This window comes from Colletotrichum abscissum (assembly GCF_030869225.1).
Source record: "Colletotrichum abscissum strain IMI 504890 chromosome Unknown Scaffold_35.1, whole genome shotgun sequence".
Lineage (NCBI taxonomy): Eukaryota > Fungi > Ascomycota > Sordariomycetes > Glomerellales > Glomerellaceae > Colletotrichum > Colletotrichum abscissum.
This window is the reverse complement of record NW_026850265.1, coordinates 195,755-217,053: the sequence shown is the minus strand read 5'-3', so window position 1 is coordinate 217,053 and position 21,299 is coordinate 195,755. Positions and strand designations below refer to the sequence as shown.

The following is a 21,299-nucleotide window of genomic DNA, read 5'->3' as shown; positions in this document are numbered from 1 at the left end:
GTTCAGCTCCAACTTGATGGGTGACATCCATATTGGTTGACGAACTTGATGATGGCAGATACTCTTGACTCCCCTAGTAAACACCCGGCAAAATCTTCCATCTAACTACCTTCTTATACTTCTCCCAGTCCTCGCCATACTTGTCCGAGCAAGCAACATCGTCCCGCCCTTCGCGATGAATAAGCAGGATGGCAAAGTACAGCACGTAAAAGTACGTAAAGATCATGCCCCAGCCACGAGCAGCGCCCTGAACGACCTCACGACCGTCAAGCATTGTAATAGCACCAGACACAGCGCTGCCAGCAGTGAGGATCTGGTAACCAGAAACGGCAGTCGGCAAGCTGAACGGCGAAGCCTGAAGCCAGTCGCCAAAATAGTTGATATGTCGGGATCTGCCCCACCATCCACCAGTAAGCAGTCTAGTACCGCGTTTCGTCTGGATGAAGGGCAAATCTTTGACGCTCGGGTGATCAGGCTGCGTGCGGAAGACCTTCTTCTGGTTATTCGCAGAGCGGAAGATATACAGGCCAGTCGCGAAGACGGCAAAGATGCTGGCGACGCCAGCCCAGCCGAGGTGGACGGGGTAGACGGAGAGGTAGCGGGTCTGGGTGGAGTAGAGAAAGGGCACCCAGACGATGTCACCGAACGTCAGCATGAAGCCCAGGCCATCGGTGGTGATATCCATCATGGTGAGCAAGCCGGCCTCCATGAACTGGCCCTCGAGAACATAGTAGCCCTGCACGGCGGTGGTGAGAATGATGCTGTCGGAGAGGTGGCCGTATGTGCGGTACTGCTTTGCGCAGAAGGCAAGGTTGAGAATGACCCAGCCAGTTAGGCCGGGGCGCATCTCCAGCCAGGCTTTGAGGTCGATCTCGCCGAAGAAGGGCAGGGTGATGCGGGGGTTGAGTTCACGGCCGATGTAGATGTCGTAGATGAGGCTGCCGGTGTTGCCGCCGACGGCCAGCTCACGTAGCTCTGGGTTGCCGGGTTTCACGCTGAAGCTAGCGACGTAGACGTAGACGGTGATGATGTAGGCGAGGATGGTGTTGGCGGTCAGGAGCTGGAGATAGTTGTCTGAGATGTAGGTCCAGACGACGAAGTCTGCGCCTTGGAGGTAGGTGCCGATAGCCAGGCCGGCGAGCTGGAAGACTGTGGCGTTGAAAGCTGTTCCTGGGTTAGATGGATCCATTGAATGTTTGAATTGAGAAACCTTACAGTTGAAGCGATACTTCAATGGGCGACCAGATTGAACCAACTTGGTACCGAGCATCTCTTGAGCAGGGAGAACGCGGTACAAGACCAAGCTCACAAAGTAATAGGCGATGCTCCAGCCGAAAGCTTCCCAGCTACAGAAGCCCCAGATTCCATCTGCGGGCCATGGCGTCTCGAGCTTGAGCTTCTCCAAGGTCAACGTGCGAGGGCTTAAAGTGGATGGTGCGGGACATCCGGTCTTGTCATTGCAGACGAAGAAGAAGGTCCACAAGAGGACTGGAAGTCCAAAGACGATGGCAAAGGCGCCGGGACTGGGTGAACATCAAAAAGTCAGCGATTGGGTATGAGAAGCGGCTGTAGAACGCGGAACTTACGGGCCTCCAAACTCATAGTTGTGCTTCTTTGGAGCCATGGTTGTTTAGAATTGTCCCTGACTCAGCACGATGAATTTTATCAGTGTTGACCCGTACTTAAGAGATAGATATCTCAGCTGGCTTCAGAATAGAGAGTGAAACGCCGGCTTCCACTTGACGTGACGCGGTGGCATGAGAAGAGCAAACACAACACGCGTAATGGGGATACCCCTTTCTGTTGGGGCAGCACAGCACCAATCAGCAGAAATTTGCGGCGTGGGTCGTGCTTCCAGTTGTAATTTCCAGTTGCCGAGGCGCTAATCCACGGTGGGCGACGCCGAGCTTTCCTGTGCTCCGGTGCCGGTCGGCTCCACATCTCCGGTGCCCGTGTTTTCCGTGATTCCCTCATTTTCGGACACGGAATACACATGTGTTGAATGCAAGGAGTCTCAATGAGCAGTTCAATTGTTTTTCAAAAGGTGAGGTTAGGGCTCAGTAGACATTATCTTCATTACTCATAAGCTAACTCAACCAAATTGTTGGCTACATCTACATCCACCGTGACCGCGACGCTGCTACATCTGTTAGGCGGTTTGTTCACCATTGGCTCAACAGCACTTAGTAGATCTTCTTCTCATCGTTGTGAGAGCATGTCTTGCCGTGGCTGGTGTGCTCAGCCAGAGCCTTCCAGCGACGCATCTGCTGGAGAACACCAGCGCGGCCCCGAAGGATCGGGGTAGTGTTGGCGCGAGGGGGGACACCCTCAAGAGAGTTGGCAAGGGTAGCAAGAGCGCGACCAGCAGCCTTGGTGTTGACGGTGATGGCATCCCAGTTGATGTTGTCAATCGTGTCGCAGGCCTGGTGGTAGCAAGGATCATTCTCGCCCTCACCAGTGAAGATGGACGCGACCGGGATGCCAAGCTCGACGAAGCCGGCGTAGTCAGAGCGGCCGTCAAACTCGGCGGAGATGGTCTCCTTGCCGTTGGCCTCGAGGTAGTCGGCGATAAGCTGAGGACCAATACCGCTGTTGTTGTAGGAGGCGAGCTCGTAGATGGGGTTGGGGGAGCCGATCATGTCGTAGTTGAAGTAGTACTTGATCTTGTCGGCATCCTCGGAGCTGAGGTGCTCGGTGTAGTAGTAGGATCCAACCAGGCCGGCCTCCTCAGCGGCCCACCAGGCAAAACGGATCTTGTGGGGGAAGCCGCTGTACTTTTTGACGGAGCCCATCAGCTCAAGGAGGGCGGCAGTGCCAGAACCATCGTCGTTGATGCCGGGACCCTCAAGAACACTGTCGAGATGGGCGCCGAGCATGATGACCTTGTTCGGGTCACCCTCCTTAGTCTCGGAGATGACGTTCCAGGTCTCACGCTCCTCGAAGATGGCATCCACGATGAGGGTGACGATCACCTCCTCGCCGGCGGTGAGAAGGGCCTTCCACGCCTCTCCAGTCTCGAGGGTGATGATACCCAGGGGGACGAGGAGACCAATGTTCTCAGCACTGAGAGTGGGCTTGGTGATATCGTCACCAGGGACCTGGTTGTACAGGATCACACCGAGGGCACCAGCAGCCTTCGCGTTCTTGATCTTGTCAGAGACGGCGCATACGCCGCGCTTGATCAAGGCAAGCTTGCCGGTGGCATCGATGCCCGTGAAGGCCTCTGGGAGACATCCGGAACCATTCACGTCGTCGACGGGGGTATCGATGAGAGGAGCCGTGATACCACCCGGCAGGGGAGTGGCGGTGTTGTACTCGGCACTGATGACAATGACATCGCCGTCGGGTCCGGTCACGGAGATGGCGTTGGTCTGCTCAAAGGTGTGGTTGAAGGGCTGGAGGTAGGTATCCATCTGCTTGGCGAAGCGAGTCTGGGCGCGCTCCAGGACGAAGTCGACTGAGGCCTTGTAGCCCGGTGTGCCAAAGGCGCGGGTGCCGCCATTGTCGCGAGCGATCTTGTTCAGGTTCCAGAGAACACGCTCAAGCCTGTTTAAGCCTTGGTCAGCCAGAGCTGCACATCACAGGAGATCGTGGTAGCATGGAATTGACTCACTCAACGGTCTTGATGTCAGCCTCAATCTTGTCAGGAGTGAGGGGATCGGTGGCCAAGGTGGATGTGGCCAGCGCCAGAGCGGCTGCGGAGAGGTAGGTGGTCTTCATCTTGGCGGATGATCTGGTGATGCACTCAGCGAGACCAGGAAAGAGACCGCGAGAAGAACAGGGCGGGTTGAGCTCTCAGAATCTCAGAGACGCGCTCAGGGGCATTGCCCGCTTCTTTATAATGATCATAGCATGCAAACACCGCATGTTGAGTTGCTTTTTCACCCTGGCTTTTCATGTCGAATGGCGCGCTGCGCGGCGACATTGCGAGGTCTTGCCTAGAGTCAGAGCTCAAGCTTCTGGTTAAGCTTGGCATGCATTTGGACCTTGCCGATTGCATGGGTTCTGGGGCGGGGAACATGAAGGCATATCGAATCAGCGGGCCCAATTGATGCAACTGATAAGCAGAACTCGAGCCCAGCAAGTTCTGTCAGCAAAGCCGGGCTCGCCTAGCCTGATTGTTCTGCTAGCCTTGGTCATGCAATAACGGGTGAGTGTTACCGCAAGTAGTTTGCCGTTGGAAAAGAAGGCGAGAGGCATAGAAGAAGCACTTTCGATGCTGCTGCACCCGAGGGCCAAGACGCGGGTCACAACATCTTGGCTCGAATATTCGCACGCCGCGATGTAACCCCAAAGGGCAGGTGCCAAGACTTTTTCATATCGCGGGGTGGCGGGTTGGGACCAACTGTTGCTCAGCACCGCGTCAGTTGGATAAAGGACCTGCCCATCTTGCTCTTCTGCCGATGCCAGGGTTCTCGTTTGGTGGTTCAGTAACACGGTTCTTGGGCCTAAAGTTTCTTCCGTAATCTTGTCCGCCTTCTCGGCTTCCGTCCGGGATGTGGCCACGGCGCACGACAACGCTGCTTCGCGTGGCTTGCGGGGTTGGGGATAATGGGGACTTTTGGAAGCTGATGTCTTGGACGGTCGGCCTTAACGTGCTGCACCTGCTCTCTTGGGGTTCATTCCAGCTTGTTGCCAAGACATTAAACGAGCTTTTGATCGGCAAGCCGGCTCTGTCAGACGTGATGAATGGCAGAGTATCTGAGCGTCGGGGAGTTTACCATTTGCAAACAACAGGGGAAGATAACGCGATAATGACTTTTCAGGCCTACTTATGGCTGAAATATCGTCATGGTCGTGCCTCGTTGGGGGGTTAGACTGGAGAACTAGGAAAAGTTCATCAGTTGCGGACTCTCCTTTATAAGACTCTATGTGTTGAAGTCTAACTCTGGAAAAAGCATATTCAACTTGATAATAGGTAGATTTGCCCCATTAGTGACCACATCTAGGAGTTCAACAACCCAAGTTAAGTACCTTCTCAAGAGTCTCAATTTCGATAGTCTTGTCTTACTAGAGACATCGAGACTCTTGGAATGACACGTTCATTTGGGCAGTAACTGCACGGCTTTAGAAGAAGGGATAGGGTCTAGCCAGTACCGTGGCTGGCTGCAATGTTAGGCAAGAGAGTCCGTAGAAGTTCTCCATCTACACTTGTCCCCAGTGCCAGTTTTCCGGGCCGTCCTGCATTATGCATAGAATGTTGATCTAGATGTACCTTGCTCAATACTAAGCTGCAGAGTCAGCCACATGGCGTCCTGAAAAGTCTCCAAAATCATCACACATTCAATACTTCCATAAATGCCTTCTTACATAGCCTTCTTCAACAGAAACTAGCATTCGTCAGCACCCGATCGATGGCACAGGGCCGGGTCACGCGCTTGCTTCCCTATGGGGCTGACAAGCTTGACCTCGTCACCCTAGTCAACAAATAAGCTTAACAATAAACTTTGGAGTTAGCACTGCATTACTAAAACCTTGGGCACTTGATCAGGAGCTTATTCCCCGCTGCCTCCAAACCTGTGTGACTCTCATTGCAATAACTTATCATAACTTCTGATTGCTTGATGGATTGCGACAGTTTTGTTCTCCTCAGGATGGTACTGCACGTCATGACTCGCTACGCAGTTGCTTTCGAAAACTCTACAGAATTTGGCTACTTTCCAATTACCTCAATCATCAATCAATGAGATTCGCACGTTGATGAAATCGAAAGCAAAGCCAGGACGGCTTACTTGTGGTTGGTTCTTGCCGTGATTTGAATTTGTGGATAAAACCGAATATCAGACGCGCGCATTTCGATCTCTGAGCAGCCTCCGCCCGTTGGCCTTTTTCGGCAGATCTAAATCCAAGTAGATCGACTCCTCATCTTCCACCACTTCGATCAGACCAGGGCACTTTACTCGTCCTCCAGAGCCGGTGTGATGTGATCCCTCCCTGCGACCTGCCAGCCTGGACTTGCTACATGAGATTCGCGCTGATAACTGTGGCGCAAATCTGGTACCGTTGTTCGGCGGTCTTTCGGTATTATTCCCAGCGAGTCGAAAAGCTACGGCAGTCCATTTTGTTCATTACTCGTTATCAACCTGCAGATTAACCTGCAGTCTGGATGTAGAATGCGGCAGTGACAGCGTTTGGAGAGACCATCCACCGTCATCATCAATAAAAGGAGCGGAAGAAGGAGGTCCCGATTGAAAGAAGAAAGTGAGATCCAGTTCAGATATCGTTCAGAAGCTGAATATGCAAACATTTCTGAAATCCGCGTTATACAGTTTAATCGTGCCGAAGTCGACAAAGTACTTAATCAGCGGCCAGACATAACAACGCGAACCGTTGGGTCTGGTATCCCAGTCCGAACATACCGGTTACATGTTCGCATAACAATCAATCGGATCTTGAAGGTGCGAAGGGCAGAAGTAAATGGGTGAATAGATGGTGAGACCCGAGGCTCTGAGGCTCGTACATAATGTCTCCTGACAAGAACTACCTTACGTCTTATGTCAAAGACAACTTCGCTGTGGGGGTAATTTTACAGCATGAGATACACAAGTCTAAAACACTTACATGGATGCAAGAGGTTGACTATCAGCAGTAGTTCAGTGGTAAATATGTGCCTTGCTCACACTGTCACATTCAAATTTCCGAATCCAAAATCCCCATAGTAATAGTAGTAGAACAGATCATAAGCGTAGCTCAGTTTCGAAGATGAAGCAGACGCACTATCGAGGACGAAAGAAGATATTTGAGCATTTCACAAGCCCGCGCACGTCGTCGACATGTAGGTAAGAGAGCCTGACACCAGACCTAGACGCCCTTTAACTAAAGCTAAGTTGACGGCCAAGCCAATGAGTGTCATGTGGCTGTTCAGCTTACTGCATTCTGACTATTCGTGAGCAAGATGTCACATTCCTGTTCGGGGAGAAATACATTAACAACGGCAGAGGGTAGGATGACCAAAAGACGACACGGAGGCAACTCTTGCGTTGTTCAATTCGGCTTCCTAATAGCTCATAGCACAATTCATACATTATTAGTATCCCTATTACAGGGTAGTTAGTTCGAACCGTAGTTAATAAAGAGATTAATTAAATTATATAAATATTTACGTAGTAAGTATAAAAAGGAGGTTCTAATTATAAATTAAACTAGCTATAATAATTATAAATAGGGCCCCTAATTAGCCCCTATATAGTTAGCTATATACCGTAATTAAATTAAATTTCTAATCCGATACTAACTTTTTTTTTTTTATTAATTTAATTATTATAATTAGAAATATAATTTAACCTCGGGCCCGTTTATTAAGCTATTTCCTTTTCCCCCTTTTTTTTATTCTTTTTATATAACATATCCCTTTATTTATATAATAACTTTTTTATTACTTATAAATTACTTTAACCTCTTATTTAGTATTATTTTTATAAAAATATTTACGAGGTTATTTTTATTATTAATTTAATAAATCTCGAGTATCTCGCGCCTTTTATATAATTACCTAAGGGCTATAATATTAATTATAAGCCTCTTTTTTTTTATTATTCTTAATTTAACGAGGTATTTATATAACGAATATAAATCGGTATAAATAACTATTAAAATAAATAAAAAGCTAAGTTAATTAATAATTTTCCTTAGTATTATTAAAATTATATAAGAGAAGTTAATACTGTTAACTATATTATAAACCTTTAATACTAATATACTTCTTGTTACTTATTTATTTTTAATTAATAAGTAATAAATTATATTACTATATATAGTAAATTTATTCTTACTTATACTCTTATTAACTAGGATAATAATATACTTTAATTACGAAATAAGGTCGTTATTATTTATAAATAACCTATTAATAAAGATATAAAGCTTACTAATTATAAAGTTAATTAAGTAATAAATAAGGCCTCGATTAAGATTTATTTATTACTATTTAAGCCGCTTATTAAGTATTTTAATATCTCGTTTAGTTAAATCTATAGTTTATATTATTTTAATATAATTAAAAGTCGTTTTAAGTTAATAAATACTTATAATATATACCTCTTATATAAGCTTAGTTTTATACCGCTTTTTAATATTAGTTATATTTAAATTAACGAGGTTAATTTTCTTACCCTATCTCTTTTATTAAAAAATAATAGTTTCCTTTTTAATTATAAAAATCCTATTATTAAATACTAAAAAAGTATTTATTATAAAGACCTCTTTTAGCTTCGCTACGAAGCCCGCTTTTTAAAGCTCCTTATCCTCCTTTTTTATAAAATTAATATTAAATAGGCCTAATATATTATTAATCTATATTTTAACGATTTTAAATTAGTCACTTTTATACTCCGAAATTAATAAATATAGGTTATATATAAAAATAATTATTAATAGTTAATTAATATAAAAATTATAATAAGTAGCTTATTAATAAGTACCCGATTCTATAAGCTTATATAGTAGCTTAAGTACTTTAATAATTATACTTTTTAGGTACTTATTAGCTATTTCTTTTAGTAAATAAGCTAGGATTTTCTTTATAAGCCCTATAGCTAATTAAATATAGGCTTAGGTAATATTATAGCTCTAAATCTTATATTCCTTTTTTTATAATAATACTATTAGTATTATTATTAATTATTAACTATAGCGCTATATAATAAATAATTATATAAGTAGCGTCGCTTTTTTAATATTACTATACCCCTAAATTACGTATTTAGATTTTTTATATAACTAGGGTATTCCTTTTTTTTTAATTTTACGAACTATTCGTAATTTAAATATATAGAAATTTATATACTTCTCTAAGTTATAAAGGATAAATTAATAAACCCCTCGATTATAAAGAGTATCTATTTTAATAAGATCTAATCCCTTATATAGCTTTTTAATAGTTATAATTACGCTTTTTTTACGTAATTTAATTACTAACTTAAAATCGGCTTTTGTTTTATTATATAAAAAGTATTAATTACCTTGTTATTAATAATAAATTATTATATTAGGGCTTACTATCGTAGTCTTTCGTAACGTTTTATTAATAATATTAGTATTTTTTTAATAATTTCTTTTTCTTTATTATTTATTAATATTATTACGACGATTTTATTAAAAATAATTTCTTATACTTTTATTACGGGTTATATAGTTTTCCCTAGCTCTTTTTCTTTTTATAAGTTAAAAATTACTTTATTAGGATTTATATAATACGGTTTAATTACTATAATTAATACTTTAAATAACTAGTTACGATCTCTTATAATTATATAAGAGCGCTTATTAATAAAAATTAATTTATATAGCCTAGCCTATTATTAAATAATTTCGTACTATACTTATATATCTAAATTTAGTAATATATTTAAATTACCCCCTATATTAAGCCTATTATACGTAGTTATTACTTTATTAACTTACTTTTTTATACTTACCTCGCATAATACTTATATTATTTTTTTAATTACTTAGGCTCGTTAGCTTATATTTAATAATAATAATAAGGCTAAGATTATTTTTAAATATATTCTAAATACTAATAGTATTAATATAAGCTTATTAAGCCCTATAGTATTATTATAGTATTTAAGTACTATTTAGAAATATTCGTTATTAATAGAATTGGGATTTTCTTTTTTAATAATTCTAAACGCCCTTTTTAGCTACTAATATACCCTTTTTACTTTTTTAATATTATAATACGCTTTAACGAGTATAACTTTTAACTATATACTATAGGCCGTCGCATTTTTTTTAAATTTTATTAACTTAAAACTAATATTAATATTAATTTTAATACTATTTAGCGATCCCTAGTATATATCGATTTATCCTTTTTATAAGGCTATTTATACTATTTTTATTTATAAATCCTAAAAGAATTACCCTATTTAAAAAAATATAGCTACGTTAATTATATATAGGACTAGCTAACTATTTAAATAAAAAATATTAATAACGATTTCCTAATTAAAATCAAGCTTATTACGTAATTTAAATTTAAATTTGCATAGGCTTTGCGTATTTATTTAGTATTAGTAATATATTTTTATTAACTACTTTAGCGTCTCTATTTTAATATTATTATTATTTAATTACTTTAAAAAGTTATATAGCCTCGTAATTAACGAGTACCCGAATTTCTAATATAGTTATCTAAGCTTATTTTTCGTTAAGTAATTAATTAACTTCGTATTATTAATAAGTTTTATAAATATATACCCCTATTATTATTTAACTATTTCGAAATACTTATTACTAAAGATTCTATTCCTCGTATTATTAAATATAATACTTAGTTAATTTATATTTTTTAAATATAAAAAAAATAGAATATTAATAAGTAAAATATAAAAAGTTATTATTCTAAAATACGTCTCTATTTTTACCGTACTTAGGGTAATAATTTCTTTATTTAAACCAAAATTAATTCTTATAATACCCGTTATTAACGTATTAAGCGTTATTAATGCGATTTTTTATAGTACTTAGAATTACCCTTTTCTTCTTATTAATTATTATAATACCTTAGTATTTAAAATAATTTTATAAAAATTATTTAAGCCGTATTTTTCGCTTATATAAAATACTTATACGAACTTAGTATTTAAATAATCTAAGTAATATAAAAAGGACCCCTCTAGCTACCCTTAGATTTACTTAGTATTTTATTTTTTCTTTTTAAATATTAAAAAAGGTAGTATCTTTTTTTTAAATATTAAAAAAATAGACTTTAGCCTTATTAAATTTGCTTTTTTAGCTACTTCTATATTTATTATTTAAAGGACCTTCCCTTATTATTTATAAATAAAAGCTTACTTATTAAGAACTTTTATTACCCTTTATTTATTTAGCCTCGTATATCCTTTAGAAACTAATAAAATAAAAAAAGAGTAATTAATATTATTAATTTCGTTATAATTTAATTCGTTAATATAGGGGATAAGATCTTTTTTATTTTTTAAATTTTTTATAGGGAGTAAATACTTTAAGCTACTATTTTAATTACTATTATTAAGTTCTATACCCCTAGATCTATTTTTATATATAATAAAAAATTAATTAAATTAATAAGGGCTAGTTTTACTATTTACTACCCTTAACTTTTTATATTATTTATATAATTTAGTACGCTCTTTTTTAAAATAATTATTTAATTAATATTTTTTTTTTATAAATATAATATTATTTTTTTTATTATTTTATTTACGAATTAAATCTCGGTCTATTTAATAAATCTAGGCCTCCTTATTAATAATTATTATATCTAGCCTCTTTTCTTTTCTTATTATATATTTAATTAATTTAATATTATTAATAAGGGCCGTTATATATTTAGAAATAAGTTTAATATAATATTTTTATTTTAATATTAAAACTAAATCTTAGTTTTAAATAGAGCGTTTTATAATTTTTAAGTACTTAGTATAGGGTTATTTTTATTTTTAATACGTACTAAATTATAGTATAAAAATATTTAATTTTTTACTTATTTATTCCCTTATTTAACTAAGTTTTCGTTAGCTTATTAATTTAATTAATAAGCTTTTTAAGGATTTTTATTTATAATTTACTTTTTATTATTTTAGTTATAAATACGAAAGAAATTATTTATAACTCGGATAGGAGCTTTAAATTTTTATTATAAATTTTAAAACGGCTTTATATTACGTTAATTATATTAAAAAAGTCGTTTTAATTAAAATTACGTACTACTTCGTAATAATAATTAGAGGCTTTATTATAAATACGATATTAATTACTAAATAGTATTAGTATTCCCTAATTCTAACTTTTTTATAATAATTATAAAATATTATTAAGGTTTTTTATAAAACCTTATACTTCTCCTTAAAATATAATTTCTTTTTTAAAAAAATCTTTTTAAAGTTTATAAATTACTTCGTATTTATTACTATATTTTTAGTATTTATATATAATCCTTATATCGTTACGTATTATTAATAACTTTAGGTCGTTTACTTTTTTTTATATTAACTAATTAGTACCGAATTTCGTATTAGTAATAGTAACGAGCTATAAATCAAAATAAGTAAAATTATTAATTATTATACTTTTAGTACTATATTTTATTTCTATATATCCTTTTATAATAATAAATTATTATTAGTAATTATAAAAAGAAAATTTACGTTATTTACCCTTTTTTTAAATTTATTAAAATAATTATACGCCCTATTAACTTATACTTAGTTCTATAGTACGAATTCCTTTTTTATAATTATTATTATTAAGATTTTATATAGTTTTTATAATTATAACTACGCTAGTAATACCCCTTATTTATAAAAAGATTTATTAATTATTTTTATAATTCCTAAGCTTATACTCGCGAACTATTTATTTAGTTAGTAACTAAGGTCGTTTATAATTTTATAAAATAGGGATTACCCCTATAGCCCCTTTTTTTTATAAACCTTAGTTAAATAAATTAATATTACGTTAATTTACTTACCGTTAAGTTAATCCGCAATTCTATATATTTACGTTCCTTAATAATCCGGATTAATATTTACCTATTTATAAGGGATTAGGATTCTATTTAGGATCGGGTTTTATCCTTTTTTTTTTAACTTATTAAAAGTCGTACTCTAGCTTATACTTATATTAATAGTTATTAATATATTTAATTTTAATAAAAATATATTTAATCCGCGTATTAATTATAATAAATCCGTACTTTTATTACTTAACGAATTTATTAAAGTTTAGGAAATTTCCGCTTTTTTTTACTATTTTATTACTACTCTTATTTTTATTATTTTTAATAATTATTACTACCTTTTTAAATTACTAATTATCGTACTTACTAAGATCTTTTTTTTTATTTAATATAAAAAAATAAGTTTTAGTAGTTCCTTTTTTTAATAATAGTAGTAAACGTTTATATTATTATAAAAAAATATGATAATTAATCTTAAGATTTTTATTAATTACTAATCTTTACTATTTTATATATTTCTAACTTCCTAAGCCTCGTACTCTTTATAATTTCTAAATAGCCTCCTTTTTTAACTTATTTTTTTTAAAATAATATTTTATAAAAATAGTTAAAAATAAACGCCGGGCGGCTCGTAAAAGAGCTATATAAACTATTAAAAACTATATAAATTATTAAATATAGTTAACGAAATTAAGCCCTCTTTTTTATAAAATTATAAACTTTAAAAACTTATTAAAAATACTTATTTATTACTTATACATAATAAGGTTAGATATTTTAAAAATCTTATTTTTTATAGCCTCTTAGTACCTTATTTTATATTTTTTAAATAGTTTTTTTTATAACTTAATTATAATTAAGTAATTATTACTTATTAATAATCCTTTTTATTACTTAGTTAATTTCTTAAAATTAGTAATTTTATATTAAGAGCTAATATAAAAAGAAGCCCTTTAATAGCCCTTTAGAGGATTCTTTTTTTTTTCTTTTTAAATCCTTATTTTTTTAACCTTTTTTTAAGTTAATAATAACTCTAATAAGAGGTTATAGAACTATTTTAAAATAATTACCTTTTTTTAAGTTAATTTTTAAAATCCGTAATACTTTTAACTTAATACTATTAGGACCTCTAAATCCCCTCTTCTCTTATTAAACCGTCCCCTATATTATATTCTTAAATAATACTTAAAGAGTAGTTAAGGGAGTTATAAAGAGGTTATTTAAATTATAAACTTAAAATCGTATTTATAAAATCCTTATAATAATAAACTTTTTTATATATTATAAATCTCTTAACTTAATAACTCCTATATAGGTTCTTATTATACTAACTAAAAATATTTATATTTAAAAATCCCTTTTTTAATTACGTAGTACTTTTTTATATTATATTATCGAGCTCGCTTATTATACTAATTAATTAAGTAAGTAATTACTACGTAAGTATTTTTTTTTACTAATTTAACTAATTAATTTTTAATTACGGGCCGGCTATAAAAAAGTTATTTAATAAAAAAGCTATTTAAAATAATAATAAAAAACTAGTTACTTAAGTAGTTTTATTAATTAACGTAGTTTAATATAATAAACGTTAACCTCTCATAAGTAATAAAAAGTTATAATTATTTAATTCTATATAATATTTAAAAATCGCTTCCTTTTTTATTTATTTTTATAAAGTTAATTAATACGAATCTCTTATTTTATATAGTATTAAGAAGTTATCTTTTTTATATAGTAAAATACCTTATTAATTTATAATAATAAAATTTAATTACTAATTAATATTAATATCCTTATTATAAAATAGTTAGTTCGAACTATAATTAATAAAGAGATTAATTAAACTATATAAATATTTACGTAGTAAGTATAAAAAGGAGGTTCTAATTATAAGTTAGGCTAGCTACGATAATTATAAATAGGGCCCCTAATTAGCCCCTACGTAGTCGGCTATATACCGCGGTCGAATTAGACTTCTAATCCGATATGTATCGTATTAGTTAGTATCTGCTCGTTCCAATTTCTTTATTGCATTCTCCCTCTCAATTGGGCCCCTAAATTTCAAGGACTTTATCAACGCGTACGAATCTCCTCAACTTCAAAAGACTCATCTTCAGGCTGGATTATTTGATCTTTAGCTATTTGAGAGATTTTCTCGAAACGAAAATGTTTCCTCGGCATTGCCTGCAGATTTACAAGCATCATGAACCGGCATAGTGACACCGCAGATCCCCCCGCAATCCAAACCCACGGCACACGGCATCACGGAAGCCGTGCAAAAGTTTGTTGCGCTCTGTCGACACAGTAGTAGCAAGATCTAACCTTGCTTATTCGTCTTTGTTGTTCTCTTTTAATTAAAACACGGGTGGCATTGGCGTTTTGACTTGCGACGATGGCTCGGCTGATTAATTGGTGGAAACCCCGCCTCCAAAGTGGGATGCGGGTTTTCCCCATTTTCATTGGCAATGCCCCTTGCCAGAGTTAATAAAGTCGAGCCGTGGCACTCGCTCGTGTGGTTCCGTTGTTTCCTTTTTGCGCTGCCCTCTTAGTTCCCGTGATGAGATTCTAGGGGGGTGGGATGAGGAGGCAACGTCGTTGTGCCAAGGAGTTTGCTGGCTGACTACGCTGGCTTGGTGTCTTGGATTGAGAGGAGTGGTCCCCATTGGAGACGAAAAGGAGAAGAAAGGATGAACTGTTCTTGAGTCGGTGTGTTGATGATATATAGCGCGGTGGTTCCCGTGTAAGAGCAAGTTTCTGGATTTAAAGTGCTCAGCTCCAGGCAGGCAGTGTCAGTCGTTACGCAACTTGCTCTTTGTCGCAGCCGTCGATCTTTTGCTTTTGTCCATCAGACGTTCGTTCGAAATATTCGAAACATGCAGATCGCTGCTTGCTTCCTAGGCCTTGCGGCTCTGGTCGCTGGTCACGGATACGTCGACAATGCTACCATTGGTGGCACCTACTACCAGGTTTGTCATGACATATCTTCATGCTATGGATAATGGTTGCTAACTCATTTTCAACAGTTCTACCAGGTACATTAGACTATCAAAGCCACAAATGTTCTATTGTAAATCTAACAACAGACACGTACCTAGCCTTACCAAGACCCATACACGAGCCCTACTGTAAGTCTAAGCTCTAGCTTCATCCCCCATGCGAGGATATCACAACTCACACAAGTTTCAAATAGCCCCAGAGAATCTCTCGCCCGGTCCAAGGCAACGGCCCAGTCGAGAGCGTCGACTTGATCGATGTCCAGTGCGGAGGATACACAGCCGGCGGCATCTCGGGCTCGACGCCCGCGGCCCTGCACGCTACTGCTGCAGCGGGATCGACCGTCACCCTGCGATGGACTCTCTGGCCCGATTCTCACGTCGGTCCTGTGATCACCTACATGGCACGATGCCCCGATTCCGGTTGTCAGGCATGGCAGCCTGGCACTTCGTAAGTAAAGAGTAATACGTAAATGTGTCTAGGTACCGTGTCTAACCTCTGAGACAGTGCTGTGTGGTTCAAGGTCAAGGAGGGTGGACGCACCGGAACCACCAACACTTGGGCCGATGTATGTTGGACCTGCGATGTCAAAGTCGATTAGTTGGCACTAACATCTGTTAGACCCCCCTCATGGTTGCCAACTCCGGCTACCAGTACACAATCCCGTCCTGCTTGAAGTCGGGCTACTACCTCGTTCGCCACGAGATCATTGCTCTGCACGCCGCCTACTCGTACCCTGGCGCACAATTCTACCCCGGATGCCATCAACTCCAGGTCACTGGTTCCGGCACCAAGACTGCGACTTCGCTGGTTGCCATCCCCGGCGCGTACAAGTCCACTGATCCTGGTATCACCTACGATGCCTACAAGGGTATGCTGTACAATGTCTCTTGGATTCTTGACTCTTGACAATTGCTGACCTTTGACTTTCTCTGAAGCTCAAACTTACACTATTCCCGGCCCGGCTGTGTTCACCTGCTAAGCACCTTCCGATCGCTGTTGACAGTAGCAAGGACTGAGCTCGTCCATTCATTTAAATTCGTGTACATACTGAGACAAGTGAGAGAGTATATACCTTTGAACACGATCGACGAGCTTGATGTTAGGCTCGATCCATCATCCACGTCAGATGCATCAACTCAACTGGGAACATGTCATTTGACGAAAGCTCACAGGGCACCACCCGTGCATTAAATTTCAGTCTCAAGCGTGGCTCAAATCCAAAACCCAGTTCAATCAATGAAGACTGCCGAGGGTGACTAGGAGTGCCATGTGCCAATCATTCTTCTTTGTTCCCAAGGACAGATTTATTGCTATGACTTTCGGATATGCCATCGGTGTTGATGTTGCGCGTTGCATCAGCATAAAGCAACAACGTCCTGTCTACATACTTGGTCAAAAACCTGTGAGTTTTGCACTTCAGCACATAATCAATCGACCGAAGTTGTTTGCCTCACTGTTTGCCATGAAACAATGAGAAAAATCCAGCTTCAAGGGGGATTGTTGGCGGGGACGGTTCGGCTGAAGCTTTGATATAGGCACTGAGGGCGGTTCCGTCAACCAACTATCACTGGGTGTCAACATCCACCAATCCCCGATAGTCTAGTGGTGAGAATATCTGCTTGTCACCGGGGAAATCCCACGATATAATTCGCCGTCGAGGAGTCTTTCTTTTGCTTTTTTTGACCATGTGGGCAGTTTTTTTGTTTTCGGGTTGATTTTGTGTTGATTAAAAAAGTCGTGTGGCCAGGCCCTTTTGTGGTTCTGCTGGAAATGAGGATCGGGGGTCCGGGCCACTTTACAGTCCAGGGGTATGCCATGTAGGGATCCTTGTAACTCGTGTGGAAATGAGCAGTCGTTTATCTCTTGGTTTCTTGGCACAAAGGCTTAAAGCAGAACATGGGTCAATTGCGACCTCGAAGATTTTGGAGTCACGAAGAAAGGTAACAATGAAGTTCATCCAGTATGTGATTGGATTCGTATGTATCTCGCCTCAAGACATCTTGAGAACGACAAAGGAAATTATATACAGGAACAAATTTGCGCCCGGCTGACTACTTTGCAGACACGGCTCAACTCATTACAAGAAAGTCCAGCACAAAACAATCCGCGTCAGCGTTCCCACCAAGGAAAAGAGACTAGCACCCCCGGGTGGGTATCACCGACTCGAAAGAGAGCGGCCGAGAAAACTCGCAAGTGCGAGACGCTTAGCAAGCAGCACCGCTGCCGCTGGGGATGTTGGAGCACTTGGTGGACTTCTTGCCACCGGTGACGCTGACGCCGCTCCACTTCCAGTTGCTGCAGGCACCGGAAGCGCAGAGGATGTAGACGTTGGTGCCGGAGGAGGCGACGGAGCCGGTGATCTTGGAGAGGGTGAGGCCGGTGATGGGGACGCCGTTGGTGGGGGTGCCGGTGGGGGAGCCGTTCTCGTAGTCCTGCTCGATGACGATACCGTACTTAGCAATGTTGGAGAGGGTGATGCCGGAGTAGGTGACGCCGGAGACGGAACCAGTGGCGCCGGAGACAGTCTTGATGCGGACACCGTTGTCGGAGTTGACGATCTTAGAGTTGGAGATGGTGACGGTCTTGACGGTGTTGTCGGAGCGGCCGCCGACGGAGCCAATGGACAGACCGTGGCCACCGGAGCAGGTACCGCCGGTGAAGGTGATGTTGGTGCCGGAGTTGATGGCGAGGCAGTCGTCCTGGTTCTTGACGTTGGCGCCGGAAATGTAGACACCGGTGGAGGAGCCGACGTCGAAGGCGTCGGTGTTGTGGCCGCCGGCGGAGTCACCAGCGGAGTTGTCAATGGTGACATCGTAGACGCCGAGGGTGGTGGCGCTGTTGATGGAGAAGGCCTGGACGGGGGTGTTCAGGACGTTGAGACCCTTGATGTTGGAGCTCTTGAGGCTGTGGGCGTAGAAGAACTTGGGCTTGGTCTTGCCGCCGTTGCTTCCCTTGGAGTCCCACCAGCGGGAGCCCTGGCAGTCGATGGAGTGGCCAGAGGCACCGTTGATGTTGATGTTGGTACCGGAGAAGGAGATGAGGGGTCCCTCCCACTCCTTGTAGCCGAAGGTGGTCTTGCCCTGGAAGGTGACCTTTTACGGTGTCAGCTTAGGTGTTATTCAGTAGCCAGAATATTCAAACTTACAGTGGTGCCGGACTTAAGACCGGTCATGTCGAGGGTGGTACCGGCAGGGACGACGATGCCGTTGAGGATGATGCTGGTGCAGCTAGCCTTGCCCTTGATGGCGGCAGCGGCATCGGTGAAGGTGCAGCTGGCGCGAGCATCGAGGGGAGCAGCGATAGCAGTGGCGGCCAAGGCGCCGAGGGCGAGAAGTGAAGAAACCATTTTGTTGGAAGGAATTTGTTTTGGTAGTAGAGAGTGAGTGACTTGATACACAGTATCAGAATGCTTGTTAAAAAATAAGACGAAAGAATGAATGAGCCAAGACTCTAGAATGGTAAACTGGATGAGATCTGCGGGAGTGATGTCTTGGAAGCTTCTTGGCAATCTGGGGAGGAACTGCAGGATGGTTTATATCCAAATCGACGGGATCTCTTGGCACAGCCTTGCCAAGGCCTGTCAACGAACTGCTCCTGTTTACCATCCTCCTCTGCTCTCTTCCTGTCCAGTACGGATACCTTGTTCCACGTACCGACTGCACAGTCAGTCGTCTGGACGCATCATGGGAACAGGGAAACACTGGCCGAGTCAGTTAGATGGAAGATGGAGCTCGACCGGGCCCCAGGCCAGAAGCAACGCGAGTGCCGGGGATGGCCCTTGCTCGTCATAGTCCCATGCAGGCAGGCAAACCCCACCGATAACTCCTGAATTTCTGGAATCGCACTAGATTCCGCCCAACAGTGCCATCTCCGCGATTGACATAGACGAGCACCACTGCCACCATGAGCTCCGCGTCTGTGGACTACTTTCGTACGCCGCCAAGGCTAAGGCTTGTTGAAGCAGGGTCGTCCGGCCCTTGCACCGATCGAATCTAGGCACTCTATTCAATAGGTGGTTGTATCAATCCTGGATCTCAAGTTGCCGAGTTCCGTGCCGTTCTTCCAGCCGCAACTTTCAACTGGGGCTTTTCGTCCCATTGTGGTAAACATCGAACCTCCCAGCATTTGGGGGGGCATCATACAAAAGGAGGAGGGGACGGGAGCCGCGAAAGGGGGATTGCCTAGGAGCACTGGACGCGTAACGGACCAATTGTTCCCCAGGGATGCCAGTACCGGGGCGGCTGGTTGGTGGAAAGTTTATGGTCAGACAATGTGAGCTTTAAATTGAACAGAGTTCGACTGATATTGCGTGCCCTCAGGGTTAGCTTGGTTGAATCGTTGGTAATGTGATGGTCATGGCCTCCCGAACACGTATAGCTGAAGGGACTTATGGGAGTGGGGTGGGGGGTTGATCACATCACGGTACGGCAGTCGGTTGCAATAGAATTGACTTTCGGGGAGCGTCTACCAAAAAGCCACGAGAATTGGTGCTGCCCTGGAACATTTCTGCCTATTCTGCCCATGATTGGCGGGAAAGTTCAGAGTTTCGGGCCCATCCTCAACTGTTTTGCTGCCCTCCAAACTTCCTCAAGATGGCCTAGTCATGTTAGCGCTGGCCCGTCACGCGTGCAGAATGTGCAGAATATTGCCAGAACCGGGTCCCCGTCGACGAGCTAATTTGAGTCTTGACCATGAAATGTTTAGCATCCAACACCTTCGGCTGCTCGTGCCTTTTCGCTTGACGGCGCAACGTAACTGATGCAGGTGTTTAACTCACTTTGACTTGGCAGATTTTCTCCTTCCCCCCTCTCACGATCCTGAAAGGGAATTAGAGTTTGCGCCTTTCTTCGTGTTGACCATGTTGGATGGCGGATGAAACACAAGTCATCTGAACGGCAGCTAGGGAGTTGACAGTCCTTGAATTTGCACCAGTCAAAACTCTGAATCTTCAATTTCAACGTCGCATCATGTTTGGTTTTTCCGTCCGACTTGCCGGCTCTCTTTCTACATGGCACCCTCAAGTCTCAGCCGCATATCATCATTCAATAGCAAACATGACATCGACATGACTCTTGAATAGCCGGCAAGCGGCACAAGTCTCTAGAGGCAAGACAACGTCCATCTAGATGCTTCAGCGGCTCCATCCTAATGATGAGTTGATGGGGCGCGCGTCCTATCTAGCTGGAATCGTTTACCCCAAAAATAATATGGAACTCGGCACTGACATGTATGCAGGTGGGTGAAGAAAGATAGGACCAACATACGAACAGAGTGCGATAAACTGGGGCGCGAGCGCCCAAATGCTCTTTATTTCCGACTCAATGCGACGCATCAGTTGTCTCTTGTTTCAACGGGCCTTTTTACATCAGAAAACTGGAAATCTCTGTCAATTTCGTACTACACCTCTCCTTTTTTAACTTTGAGAATTTCACAACGGACCGAAAAGTGACGATCACAGATTGGCAGAAAAGGTTCCAACGTGGAAGTTCCAACAACACTACAACCCATTCATCGCAGGAGTGCAGAAAGAAGAATTAAGGGGCCCAGAACTTCGCCTCTCATTGCGGAGCCCGGCGAGAAATGGGCATGATGGCAAATGGGATTATGGGACCACACGGATGATACAGCACACGTGCACTCATGGGAGACCGGATGATGGGTACTGCGGAATCCGGTATCCGATCGAGTTAGTACGGGACCCGTTTGCCTATTTCCTAATCTCTTGCAATATTCAATGTGCCCCCTGTTCAAGCAACTACATGCAGACTAGCCTGCTGAGAACCTCTAGACTCTCAGCGGTCTAGATCGTCGGGCCCAATTCAACTTCCAAGCAAGCAACTCCTTTTCTGGTGCG

At 40.5% G+C, this 21,299-nt stretch overlaps 5 protein-coding genes across 5 annotated transcripts; 1 reads left to right on the top strand and 4 right to left on the bottom strand.

Annotated features, from left to right (window-relative positions):
- Nucleotides 1-73: 73 nt before the first annotated feature.
- CABS01_12040 (ergosterol biosynthesis ERG4/ERG24 family protein) lies at nucleotides 74-1,624 on the bottom strand (the record flags this gene model as incomplete). Its single annotated transcript, XM_060545394.1, has 3 exons — nucleotides 74-1,164; nucleotides 1,216-1,523; nucleotides 1,587-1,624. The coding sequence occupies 3 exons, from the start codon at nucleotides 1,622-1,624 to the stop codon at nucleotides 74-76; spliced, it is 1,437 nt and encodes a 478-aa protein (XP_060396910.1).
- A 559-nt stretch (nucleotides 1,625-2,183) lies between these two features.
- CABS01_12039 (peptidase family M28) lies at nucleotides 2,184-3,720 on the bottom strand (the record flags this gene model as incomplete). The annotated part of the gene is made up of 2 exons (XM_060545393.1): nucleotides 2,184-3,546; nucleotides 3,614-3,720. The coding sequence occupies 2 exons, from the start codon at nucleotides 3,718-3,720 to the stop codon at nucleotides 2,184-2,186; spliced, it is 1,470 nt and encodes a 489-aa protein (XP_060396909.1).
- A 315-nt stretch (nucleotides 3,721-4,035) lies between these two features.
- Nucleotides 4,036-4,506, bottom strand: CABS01_12038 (uncharacterized protein; the record flags this gene model as incomplete). The annotated part of the gene is made up of 1 exon (XM_060545392.1): nucleotides 4,036-4,506. A coding segment is annotated over one exon (471 nt), but the record flags the coding sequence as incomplete, so codon positions are not given.
- Nucleotides 4,507-15,321: 10,815 nt separating this feature from the next.
- Nucleotides 15,322-16,424, top strand: CABS01_12037 (glycosyl hydrolase family 61; the record flags this gene model as incomplete). The annotated part of the gene is made up of 7 exons (XM_060545391.1): nucleotides 15,322-15,414; nucleotides 15,472-15,480; nucleotides 15,544-15,573; nucleotides 15,639-15,892; nucleotides 15,950-16,010; nucleotides 16,064-16,313; nucleotides 16,381-16,424. The coding sequence occupies 7 exons, from the start codon at nucleotides 15,322-15,324 to the stop codon at nucleotides 16,422-16,424; spliced, it is 741 nt and encodes a 246-aa protein (XP_060396907.1).
- A 1,225-nt stretch (nucleotides 16,425-17,649) lies between these two features.
- Nucleotides 17,650-18,791, bottom strand: CABS01_12036 (endopolygalacturonase 1; the record flags this gene model as incomplete). Its single annotated transcript, XM_060545390.1, has 2 exons — nucleotides 17,650-18,537; nucleotides 18,591-18,791. 2 exons carry the CDS (start codon nucleotides 18,789-18,791, stop codon nucleotides 17,650-17,652), a joined length of 1,089 nt encoding a protein of 362 aa, XP_060396906.1.
- Between the last annotated feature and the right edge of the window lie 2,508 nt (nucleotides 18,792-21,299).